Below are 11580 nucleotides of genomic sequence, written 5' to 3' on the forward strand. Positions count from 1 at the left end.
GTTTGTGGGTTTGGGGGTGGGAATTAGATTTGTGTGTTTGCTCATACGCATCCGCACATGTGGAAGCCAGAGGTCAGCCTTAGGCGCTACACCTCAGCGGCATTCATCTTGGGTTTTGGCTCAAACTCTGAGTGGAACTCACTATATAAACCCTTGGTGGGTTTGAATTCGTAGAGATCTGCCTGCCTTTGCCTCCTGAGTGTTGGGAATAAAAGCGTGAGCCTGCACACAGCCTGTTTCAGTTGTCTTTATCTCTCCTTCACTAACAGCTCAACCACTGTACAAGCACTCACACACGTTAGTGGTGTGTGTAAATCTGCACACATATTAGTGGTGAGGGTGTACATGTGCACACACATTCGTGGTGAGTGTGCACATCTGGACCACTATCACCCATAGTGATATCAGCTGGTCACAGTGGCACATGCCCTTAGTCCCAACACTTGGAAGGCTAAAGCAGGAGGGTTGCAAGTTTGATGTCTGCATGGGCTACCCAGCAGTAAGTTGTCTCAGGAAGGAAGTCTATGAAGAACCCATAGATGTGGCAGTTGTGTTTCTTGTCACTTGTCCTACAGATGTAACTCACAAGTGGGAATGATTACTGTGTCATTCAGTGTTTGTTTTAGCAATGCTCATAAATAGAAAACCAACACTGGCATCTACCACCAGGCACCTGTTAACCTCTTTACGTCACGTTCATACAGTGGAATACTATGTACCGATAGGTAAAAGATGTTTGGGCAGGCTCTCCTGGAGGGGGGGGGGGGTGCTGGGCTTGCATTCTTCATCCTTATTTACAGAGATGTCCAGAACTATCTTAGAGACCAGAACACCTTCTTAGATGGGACCAACCACCCAGAGTAGCTTACTTTCTATCATATCTCTGAATTGTTTGTTTAAGCTATGCTTTAACAAAGCAAATGCTTGCAGAGGTGGGCGGTACTTCAGTGAAATGCTTGTCCTGTAGGACTAAGGATCTGTATTTCATCCCCAGCACCCATTGCTGGATGGGAGAGAGTTGAGGAAGACACAGGCAGACCCCTGGGACTCACTGGCTAACCGGCCTCGCTTACTTGATGAGGGCCAGGCTAATGAGAGACCTTGTCTCAGAAACCAAGGAACCTGAGGAACAACACCTGAGGTTGACCTCTGACCTCCATTCTGTTTGCAAAACAACAACAACACACACACACACACACATACACAACCCCAGAGTCCCAAGTAGCTGATAAACTGATTGGTTCAAGGGGCTGGAGTTGAGGCTCAGTGGTAGAGAGGAGGAGGATGGGAGACAGCTGAGACAAGCAGGTGTAATGTTGGATGAAGGCTAGGACATCGCTGTGACAGGGGAGAGAAAGCCTTGCCCAGGCTAGACCCGTGGGTGTTCTTGTGTGAGTTGGCAGTCTTGTAAATATGTGTGGGGAGCAGGGTAAACAATCTTGGGCTTAGACGTGAACTAGAATATCCGAGATGCACAGCCATCAGAAAAGTGGTTTATGGGAAACTCACCTGATCAACAAAGGGAGGGTTTGATTTGTGTGCTTTATATGGAGCAGCCCCCCCTCCCTCCCTCCCTCCATGCGGTTGTATGGGTGGCAGCCTGCTCCCTGAGAGGAACAGGTGTCTACAGTGGCCTGTTGGGAGGCTGCTGTTCATTACCATGCACCCAGCGGCTTGTGGGAGCTACTGATCATTTTACAGAAACTTGATTATTTTACAGCTTCTGGCTGTAGCCACTTGGGCACATGGGTACCTGCATGTGGTATTTATAGGTTCTAGGCACCCCACTGAGATAAGAACACAAGGCAAATGGCTTCTTCACCTTTTCTCCCCAACCAGCAAAACCTTGCCTAGCAGCCAGCAGACTCAAGTAGAGAGACTCCAGACTGGTTTCTTACTCTGTTTCACAGCTTGGTAGCTGCCCTCGGAGCACTGAGCCGTAGTAAAACATCTCTGAGCCAGTCCTGAAGTTGTTAGGCCGGCATGGTTGTGAGTGCTTTAGGCATACTGAGCCAGGTGCTGCCGAACAGCACGCTGGGAGCCTCAGCTGGCCTATGGCAAACACAAAGCCTGCTTACCTACGGACCCTCTGCTCCTGTCTCCCTCCCTTACTAAAAAGCCTATGACAGAGGCGTCCCTGCCTCTAACTCTTCAGACTTGCTTAACCCAAAAGAAGTCAGAAACATCACTGTCCATTATCGTCTACCCTGCGCATCCCTCCAGCAGGGTGGGCTCTGGTCTCCTTTGCCTTTGCCCTCCTTGCCAGGACAGCACAACCTGGCCCAGCCTCAGGGTTGTATGGGTGGGGCAGGCTGGAGGCAGAGCTGAGCTCAGGGACAGTCACCCCTGGCTCCTGGCTGCAGGAGTGACTCTCAGGTCAGAAGTCCTCATGGGAAAGTCAAAGTGTTATTACCGTGTGGATGGTGAGGGAATTTCATGGTAAGGAGGAAAGCCTATCTGAAGATGTTTCTGGATAGAGGAACTCACCCACCACTGTAAGCACAACGGCTCTGCCCACCCGCCCCTTCACTGCCATCATAAAAGCCAGAGCAAATGCCACCCACTCCAGATCCTTAAGCAAACCTTAGATCTCCTATGTCTCTTCAACTTAATCCGACTGAGGCTCTCTCTACCAGGTTTTAAACAGACCTTTTGGCTGATGCAGAGCACAGAGTTTGGGGAGACGAGATTCATTGGGGGTCTGGTACTCCTTCACAGGCTCCTGCCACTCTGGGGGGCTGCAGTCAAGGGCTGTCTTCCTCCGCATTCTATAAGCCAGCAGCAGACTACCTGTCTAGGCTGTTAATTGAAGGACGTTCTCAGGACGTGACAGGAGCAAATTGCTGTCAGCCTGGCCAACTCTAGTTGCTCATTTTGGTTCCTCTGCTTAAGTCGTGTGTTCTGTATTGGGTTTCTCTATCCAAATCACGTACCCGCCAGGATTCCGTGTTTTAAGCTAACTATATTCTACTTCCACTCTTTTTTCTTTTTTCCTTTCTTTCTTTCTTTCTTTCTTTCTTTCTTTCTTTCTTTCTTTCTTTTTGTTTTTTGTTTTTGTTTTTTCGAGACCTTCCATTTAAGAAGAGTGCTCTGAAATCAATCCAAAAGTGGCTAAGAACTCGAGTCTCAAGGACTTCCAGTGTGGATGGGAATCCTTCCACCGGGCCTTACCCTGAGTTGGTGTTCATGGTCTCAGCACCAACTGCATACCTGCACCTTATTTATACCTTATACGGCATCACCTATATAACTAGCCTTTTTTTTTCTTTCTTTTGAGAAGAGGTCTCATGGAGCCCAAGATGCCCCTCAAACTCTCTATTTATGGGAGGAGGAGGAGGAGCTATTTTGATCCTCCCGCCTCCACAAGTGTTGGGATTACAGACCTGGTCCACCATATCCAGTGTATGTGATGTGGTCCCGAGGGTGGAATCCAGCACTTCATGCAGGCAAGGCAAGCACTTTACTGACTTAGCCTTTACAACAGTCTTTATGAGGATCATGTTACAAACAAAGAGACCCCTGCGACACAGCCCAGAGCTGGCTGATTCCAGACTTACCCACCATACCAGAGCAGCATTGGCCGAGAGCCAGGCGCCAGGCTCCATTGGGCCAGGGACCTCCTGAAAGGTTCAGAGAGTGGGCAGAGAGGAGGAGCCCCTGGGCCTTGTTCCTCGACAGCCACCTGTTCCCACCCCCCTGCATACAGCATCTTACTCCGCCTGCGCTCTGGGGTTGGGAGGAGAGCTTTCTCCATCTTTTGTGTCTTGAGCAGTTTTTTCCTTGCTCTGATCATCTCTGCTCTCTCTCCTTGTTCCTTTTTGTAGATAATACTCCCACGGGCCTCCCACAGCAGCTCCAAAACGCAGCCTCCTGAGTTTCTTCTTGTTGACAAAGGTTTTGAGCTGTCTCTGAGTAGGGCTCCCCCTCAGCCTCTCCCCTCCCCAAACCTTACAAGGAGGGCCCAGAATGAGTCCAGAGTTGGGGGAAAGAGAGATGATTTCAGGGGGGAAAGCAGCCCTGTGGCCTGATGTTCCGTTTCCTTTTCAACACTCCCCCACCTCCTCCTCCCTGGCTCCTAACCACACGTCCCCTACCCCCACTCCAGTCCCTTCGTGTGTAAGTGTATCTTAGGGATGGTGGAAGGAGTGGGTTAGAAATTAATCACTAAGAGCCAAGGAAACCCATGTAAACAAATAATGCCAGACCCGAACAGATCTGAGAGGCTGGTATAGGTGGAAAGAAGATGTCTGAATGTGTCATTCATTTAACAGAATGGCCACGCCACAGGGAAAGACCTGCCCACCTTATGAGTACTTAAATATGTTGAGGGGTTGAAGGACTGCAATTTCATTCTGGGATAAGAGTAGCCCCAACACTGTGCATGCCACGCCGGCACAAGCCTCTAATCCTAGCACTCGAGGCAGAGGCAGAGGCAGAGAGTTCTAGACTGCCAGGGCTACACAGAGAAACCCTGTTTGGGAAGAAGACAGGGGAAAAAAGAAAGAAGGGGGAGTGGGGGGGGGAGAAAGAAAGTAAAGAAAAGAAAGAAAGAGTGGTTCTAGCATAGCATCCAGTACCTAACCAGGCTTACCAAAATAGTGGCTGGAATGGCGCTAATACAAGCAGTGTGTCTCAGACAAGGTCCATGACCTTCGTGTTTTCACCGCACGTTGGTGAATAGGAACTGCTTCTGGGTTAGATTAGCAAGGGAATCCTAGAAGAGCACTTATTCAGCACAGAGCCCCTTGCCTCGGGAAATGCGAAGTTCAGTCATTCCCACCCCATCTACCCCACCCGGTTTAAACCCATGTCTCTGGCTTCCCTGACCTCTGCAAGCCAGCCCAGGTCAGTCCAGGTCACTGATCTGGAAGCCTAAACATGACCTCGAGGAAATAGCTTGGACCCGTTAGACCTGACCACCCAAGAGGACCAGTGATGTATATGCAACTCAGGTGTGTTGGGAGCAGGAACTATCGTAGATGGAACCCCGACTTTGTCCTCTTCCTTCTCTCTCTCTCCTCTTCCTTCCTCTCTCTTCTCCCTTTGTGAAATAACTACCCCGGGGCGTTTCTCAGGATCCCTCTGACACTCAAAATCAGACAATAAACATTTGCATGAAGCAAGTGCCACACATTCACTGTCCTGGGTATATATGTCTCCTTATTTCTTCCTCAGAACCCACAGGGGTAGTTATTGTTATTTCCACTCCACGGATGAAGAGAACTGAATCACAGAAATGTTAGTAAGTTGTCTTACAAGAAAAGGATGATCTCCTGGACAGCGAGTTCAGAGCAGTACTTAAACCTGGCTAGCCGAGTTCCGCAGATGACGCTTTCAACAACAGCCTCGCCGTGGCGTGGCTTAAAGTGAGCTTTAAAATATTCCTCTGGTTAGCGGAATGCTATCTAACTCCTGGAAAGAAGGATGCGAGGACTGGAGAGGTTACTCTTTAGCCCTGACCCATCAGGAGTCGGGGACCATATCTGCGGACATTTCAGGCTCCCTTAGGAGCTGGATTTCAGGGTGCAGCAGACTGGGGGGGAGGGGCATTTCCTCCCTTTCTTCCCAAAGCTCCTGCTCATTTAAATACAGGTGCCTTGAGCTTGGGCTTTACTAGTTGCTGACTGGTAGTTGGAGCAGGGTATACTCCTCTTTCCGACGCTGGTGGCAGTGGGTGTGTCTCCTGCAGGGGAGCAGTGCTGAGCTCCGGCTTCATCCATTGGAGAGCAAATTGCAGTTTTGGCCCCGGCGGCTTCTCTGGGCGCGGGCGGCAGTCGCGCTCACTGGCAAATCGTAGGAGGGAGGAGGAGCGGTGCTGGCAAGAGAGGCCGCGGGGACGGTCGCGGCGCGCGGGGACAGGGACAGGAGACGGCCGTCCGCCTCTGCTTTCCGCCTCCTCGCTGGAGGTGCGGGCTCCGGGGTGAATCGAACTCCGCGACTAAAGCGGGGGGGGGGGGCTAGCCAAGCACACACAGGGGTCCGGCCTGGACCAGCCTCTGACCCTCCCGCGGCGACAGAAACTTGAGGAAATGCGTGGGGCGAGCGGAGGGCTTGGAGTTCACTTTCCCAACGCGCCCTCTGCGCTCCGGGGTCTCGCCCAAGGCGTCTGGACCTCACTCTAGCCTCAGGTTTCCTCAGCTCCTGCTTCCACTTTTCAGGGGAGTCGAGCCGCGTCCGGGAAAGGCTTGGCTGAACCCGGGGAAAAACAGGTTCAGAAGCCTCCCTTTTAGAGAACTCTGCATAGGCAGCGCTCCTGGGGGGCCCCAAACCTTCAACTACTGGACGTTCCCCGCCACCTAGTCGCCAGTTCCCGTTCTCATGACATTATTCTCGTTCCGAAACACATCTACAACACACTCACACACGCTCACGCCCCCAAGCCTTCCTCTGGTCCCTCTGCAGGAGGGAGAAGCCCGAGGCTGTCAGGCTGAGCCCACCCGGCCCCGGTTCTCGCCTCAGGGAGCCTGGCAGCGCTAGGGGGCGGCAGCCTTCCCTGCCCCCACCAAGGTCCCAGGGGAGGGGGATCCCTCCGCAGGAGGCCTGTCTCTTTAAGGAGGCGGCCCTGACTGGGTGTGCCCCGTCTCCATGGTTACCCCGGTGCAGGCGGCGGTGCGGGAGGTAGGCTGCCGCTTCTCCCCGACAGACGGAGGGAGCTGCGGGGACCCGGCGCTGAGCCGAGCCCAAGCGGGAGCCACCCCGTTTGCAGAAACAGGAGCCGCGGGCGGACCAAAGGTGCAGAGTGCGCGGTGGCCGCGGGGCCTGCAGCCCGGAATCCGTGGGCGGCGAGGGGCCGCGCGCGCGCCATGCGCCCAGCCCCGACGGCGCGGACGCCCCCTTGTGCGCCGGCAGCTGCTGGGGCCTGCGAGCCTGGGCCGGGCATAGCCCCCCGACGGCTACTCTAGGGGGCGCGGGGCCCGGCGGGGGGCGGCCGAGCCAGGCGCCCTCCCCCGGCGCTGAGTCCCCGCGCCCCGGAGGGATGGGGCGGGCGGCCCCCGCCGCCTAAGATGCCGGCCATGCGGGGGCTCCTGGCGCCGCAGAACACCTTCCTGGACACCATCGCCACCCGCTTCGACGGGACGCGTGAGTCAGGCCCTAGCTCCCTAGCTTCCGGGCAGTAATCCACTGTCCGAACTGCCACCTGCTGCTTGGTGCCCACCAGCCATCCCCTTCCTCGCCCCTCTTGAAGCTAGGGCCATTCTCTCCTTCCAGTAAGTAAAGGTTTCCCGGAGGTTTTCAGGGTCAACACTGTTAGATGTCCCTAGGTGCGGGACCGGGATGAGTCAATCTGATCCAGCCTATCTATCCTCAGACCTGGCGCGGTTGCAAAGGCCGAGTCGGGTGAAGCGCGGAACCAGTCCTGGTGGACAGCGCAGAGGGCTCACAGAGCCCAGATTTAGAAATAAGATTTGCAAAGGAAGGTAGAGTAGGCGGGATTCAGCAGAGAACTGTGTCTGCAAGCGTATCGCACAGTCTAAACCCATTGCTTGGAATGCCCACCCGGCCCCAAAGAAGCTGAGCTCCGCTGAGCTCGGGAGACTCACATCCGGACTGGGGAAGTTTGGAAAAGGCAACTTGAGATTCCAGATTCTGAGTTCCTCTGGCTCTGAACACAGGGAAGTCGTGAAAACAGGGTCCCTCCCCCTCTCGCTCCAGTGGGGCTTCCCAGTTCTGACAAGCGTTCTCCCTCCTGTTGTAGACAGCCTGTAGGAACTCATCACAGAGCCCCCCCCCCTCCCCCCAGGCTTCTCCATCTGCTTTGGGCTTGAAGCCTGCTGATTCAGCACCCCTCACTCCCCAATACATTCTTGGCTCCAGGCTCTGTTGTTCAACCACTATCCACACACCGCCATTCTTGATGGCGTTCAGTAGTCCCTGAGCCAGGGTGTGCAGCGAACAGGGCATAGGATGCACAGTGGCCTGCTTCCCAGACCAAGTGGTTCTCTGTGGGAGGAGCCACACAGCCAGCCTAGTTATCTAGTTAAGGGATGAACCTGGCAGAAGCGGAGGTGTGCCCAGAGCAGGTGGTGCAGTCTTTTGGAAATCTCCAGCCCCACCCCTTACTCAGGACAGCAGTGCCTACACAGGACTGCGTTCAGCAGTCCGCACTGACATGTGCTGGTGCTCTCATACACTCGTAGACATTCAGCTGGGGACCCGCCTTTGAGGACACAGATACCCAGGTGTGCATGCTAAGCCTCATTCATGAACCGGTCATGACCAGCATACATAGCTTCCCTTGGGGACGAAACCCCACGCTTTGGTGGGGTTTGCAGGTAGTTTGAGAAGCGGGGCTGGTAGGTGAAGGTGCCCTTCGCGTTCTCTTGCAGACAGCAACTTCGTGCTGGGCAACGCCCAGGTGGCGGGGCTCTTCCCTGTGGTCTACTGCTCCGATGGCTTCTGTGACCTCACGGGTTTCTCCAGAGCTGAGGTCATGCAGCGGGGCTGTGCCTGCTCCTTCCTCTATGGGCCAGACACCAGTGAGCTGGTCCGCCAACAAATCCGAAAGGCCCTAGATGAGCACAAAGAATTCAAGGCTGAACTGATCCTGTACCGGAAGAGTGGTAAGACACCATGGCACCAATTTACCTTCAGTGTCACTATGCTGGACAGGGCATCCATCCTCTCACTATCTCTCTTCTTTTCCCTTCCTATCTTCCAGTGTACCCATCCACCCTTCTACCCCTTTCTCTGTCCCTACCTCTTATCCTGGGCTCCTCCTCCTCTGCTGGTCTCAGCCTCCACTCGCTTCCAGTCTCCAGTTTCTCATATTCAGAAGGGGGAGGGGAGCCACCCCATGTCAGTGCGTCTGACAGTCGTGTCTGACAGTCATGTCTGCTCCCCTAAGCCTTGTCCTGAGTGAGCCCACACTGCTGCTCTCTCCCCAGGAAGCTGCGTTTCTGCTAGCTTCTTACCAGGGACCGTCCGAGGGGTTCTTACCTTAGGCAGGGCAAGGTAAGAACGGAAGGCAGCTAAGTCTGTCTCTTTGCCTAGGGCTTCCGTTCTGGTGTCTCCTGGATGTGATACCTATAAAAAATGAGAAGGGGGAGGTGGCCCTCTTCCTGGTCTCTCACAAGGACATCAGCGAGACCAAGAACCGAGGAGGCCCTGACAACTGGAAGGAGAGAGGTGGGTGCTCTGTCTCCTTGATTTAGAAGCAGAGGCTTGGGCTCAGGCTCAGGGGGGTCTGTGACACTCAGTGTGGGTTACAGGCACCCACTTGTCCTCACTGAGCTCCACTCAGTCTGCGCTGCTGTGTGTTTAGTCCCGAGATGGGAATCTTGTCCTAATAGGCTAGTTGAAACAAAGTTGCAATTGTCAAGTAAACTTCACCTGCACCAGGAACCCTTTCTTCCCCACTGACGAATGAGGCAGAACCTCTCACCTGACTTCTTTCCACACAGCATGCCTGATGGGGGGCGGGGGGACCCAGGGAAGCCCCCTCCATGGGCTGGGGCAAGCTTTCTAAGTCACAGAACTGTCATTGGACACTGGTCCAAAATCTCCTCACTGTCTGGAGATGCTGGAACACAGTCCACACCACAGCTCTGCCCTCCCTCAGCCCCCGGGGTTTGCTGTTGTCAGTCTTCAGTGTGGGCTCCTCTGAGCTTCCACACCTCTGCTGACGGCATCCTAAGGTCTTTGCATCTTGAAACTCTCTTAGAGATTTCCCAGGCCTTTCTCTACTGACTTCTTTTCTTGTGTGGCTGAACCCTAGGACCGCACAGCTCTGATTGACAAGTGATCTGATGACAAGAGGAATGCCTAACCCCTCACTCTGAAAAGACAAAAGGGTCACCGAGCCAGATCATTTCACAGATTAGCAACTAGTGCCCTGTGCCCAAGATCCTACAGCTTACAGTCACAGGACCCTCTTTTCTTGTAGGCGGTGGCCGGCGCCGATATGGTCGGGCAGGATCCAAAGGCTTTAATGCCAATCGGAGGCGGAGCCGGGCAGTTCTCTACCACCTCTCTGGCCATCTGCAGAAGCAACCCAAGGGCAAGCACAAGCTCAATAAGGTGGATTGAGCACCTGGGTGTGTGTTTGGATTGGGGGCAGGGTACTGCAGCCTGAGGAGATCTGGGAGGGGAGCTAAACCCACCTCAGAGAGAGTGTCCAGAAGCCACTTGGGTCCTTTGTGGGTAGGGCCTGATGAGGGAATAGGTCATGTCTGGTCCATCAGAGTGCTAAAAGAAAGTCTTGGCTTTGGAGTCGGGTGGGCCTGGGTTCAATTCTGGCTCTACTCCTAAGCCATTGTTTGGTTTTAGCTAAGTCGTCCGCTCTTCCCAGTGCTCAGTCCATAAATAAGGCACGTGTCAGGACCACTTTGAGAGCACAGGGAGAGAAGGGAGGCGAATGCCCTTCTAGACACTATCCTGATTTAGCCTCTGTCCATATCCTCTCTTCTCTACCTGGACCCGCCCCTCCTCACTCAGGGAGTGTTTGGAGAGAAGCCAAATTTGCCTGAATATAAAGTCGCTGCTATCCGGAAGTCACCCTTTATCCTGCTGCACTGTGGGGCTCTGAGAGCCACCTGGGATGGCTTCATCCTGCTTGCCACACTCTACGTGGCAGTCACTGTGCCATACAGTGTGTGTGTGAGCACAGCACGGGAACCCAGTGCTGCCCGTGGCCCACCTAGTGTCTGTGACCTGGCTGTGGAGGTCCTCTTCATCTTAGGTATGTGAGGTCTGTGCCTGCTGTTCTGCTCAGGACCAGTCCTTCCCCTTTGGCTTTTGTAAGGATGACTCTGCATGTTTCCATTGCCCCACAAGTGTCTCCCTTGTTCTTCCCTGATTTGTCACCTAGATCCCAAGGGTGTCTCTGCCAATAAAGGGTTCTAGAGCCCTGATCTGAGAATAGCCTCAGCAAGCCTCAGTTTCTCCCTCTGTAAAATGGGTGCATGCTAGAGTTACAGCTTGGCCACAGATGTGAAAGGCCTGGGGTAGTAGGATCAACTGTTGGACAGGTGGGTGTGGAGCTATCTCTTCCCCGATTGCTGACTGCCTATTTTCCACACAGATATTGTGCTGAATTTTCGTACTACATTTGTGTCCAAGTCAGGCCAGGTGGTATTTGCCCCAAAGTCCATTTGCCTCCACTACGTCACCACCTGGTTCCTGCTGGATGTCATAGCAGCACTGCCCTTTGACCTACTACATGCCTTCAAGGTCAACGTGGTCAGTATGGCTGGGAGGGGGGTGAGCTTCAGGCTGATACTGACAGGGCTAGAGTTGGCCTCAGATAACCTCCCTTCCCCGGTCTTAGTACGTTGGGGCTCACCTCCTCAAGACTGTGCGACTGCTGCGCCTGCTTCGCCTGCTGCCAAGACTGGACCGGTACTCGCAGTACAGCGCGGTTGTGCTCACCTTGCTCATGGCTGTCTTTGCCCTGCTCGCTCACTGGGTGGCCTGCGTCTGGTTTTACATTGGCCAGCAAGAGATCGAGAGCAGCGAGTCGGAGCTGCCTGAGATCGGTACTGCAGGCTGAGAGGAGGGTTACATGCATGCCAGAGGGAATGTGGGAATGTCCGAGAGAGAGAGAGAGAGAGAGAGAGAGAGAGAGAGAGAGAGAGAGAGAGA

At 54.0% G+C, this 11580-nt stretch overlaps 1 protein-coding gene across 4 annotated transcripts in view; it reads left to right on the plus strand.

The window, feature by feature from the left end:
* The first annotated feature begins 6532 nt into the window (after positions 1 to 6532).
* The window catches only part of Kcnh3 (potassium voltage-gated channel subfamily H member 3), an 18268-nt gene continuing 13220 nt past the window's right edge, over positions 6533 to 11580 (plus strand). The window contains exons 1-7 of one of the 4 annotated variants that reach the window (XM_029469892.1): positions 6533 to 7080; positions 8328 to 8561; positions 8992 to 9126; positions 9866 to 10017; positions 10435 to 10678; positions 11021 to 11178; positions 11267 to 11474. In XM_029469892.1, the coding sequence (XP_029325752.1) occupies positions 7005 to 7080; positions 8328 to 8561; positions 8992 to 9126; positions 9866 to 10017; positions 10435 to 10678; positions 11021 to 11178; positions 11267 to 11474 (1207 nt within the window). In that variant the 5' untranslated portion in view covers positions 6533 to 7004. Of the gene's footprint in view, positions 7081 to 7127; positions 7209 to 8327; positions 8562 to 8991; positions 9127 to 9865; positions 10018 to 10434; positions 10679 to 11020; positions 11179 to 11266; positions 11475 to 11580 lie in introns of those variants that run through there. The other 3 variants (XM_029469891.1, XM_021183356.2, XM_029469893.1) reach the window with 3 other exon arrangements.

This window comes from Mus caroli, chromosome 15, assembly GCF_900094665.2.
Source record: "Mus caroli chromosome 15, CAROLI_EIJ_v1.1, whole genome shotgun sequence".
Taxonomy (NCBI): domain Eukaryota; kingdom Metazoa; phylum Chordata; class Mammalia; order Rodentia; family Muridae; genus Mus; species Mus caroli.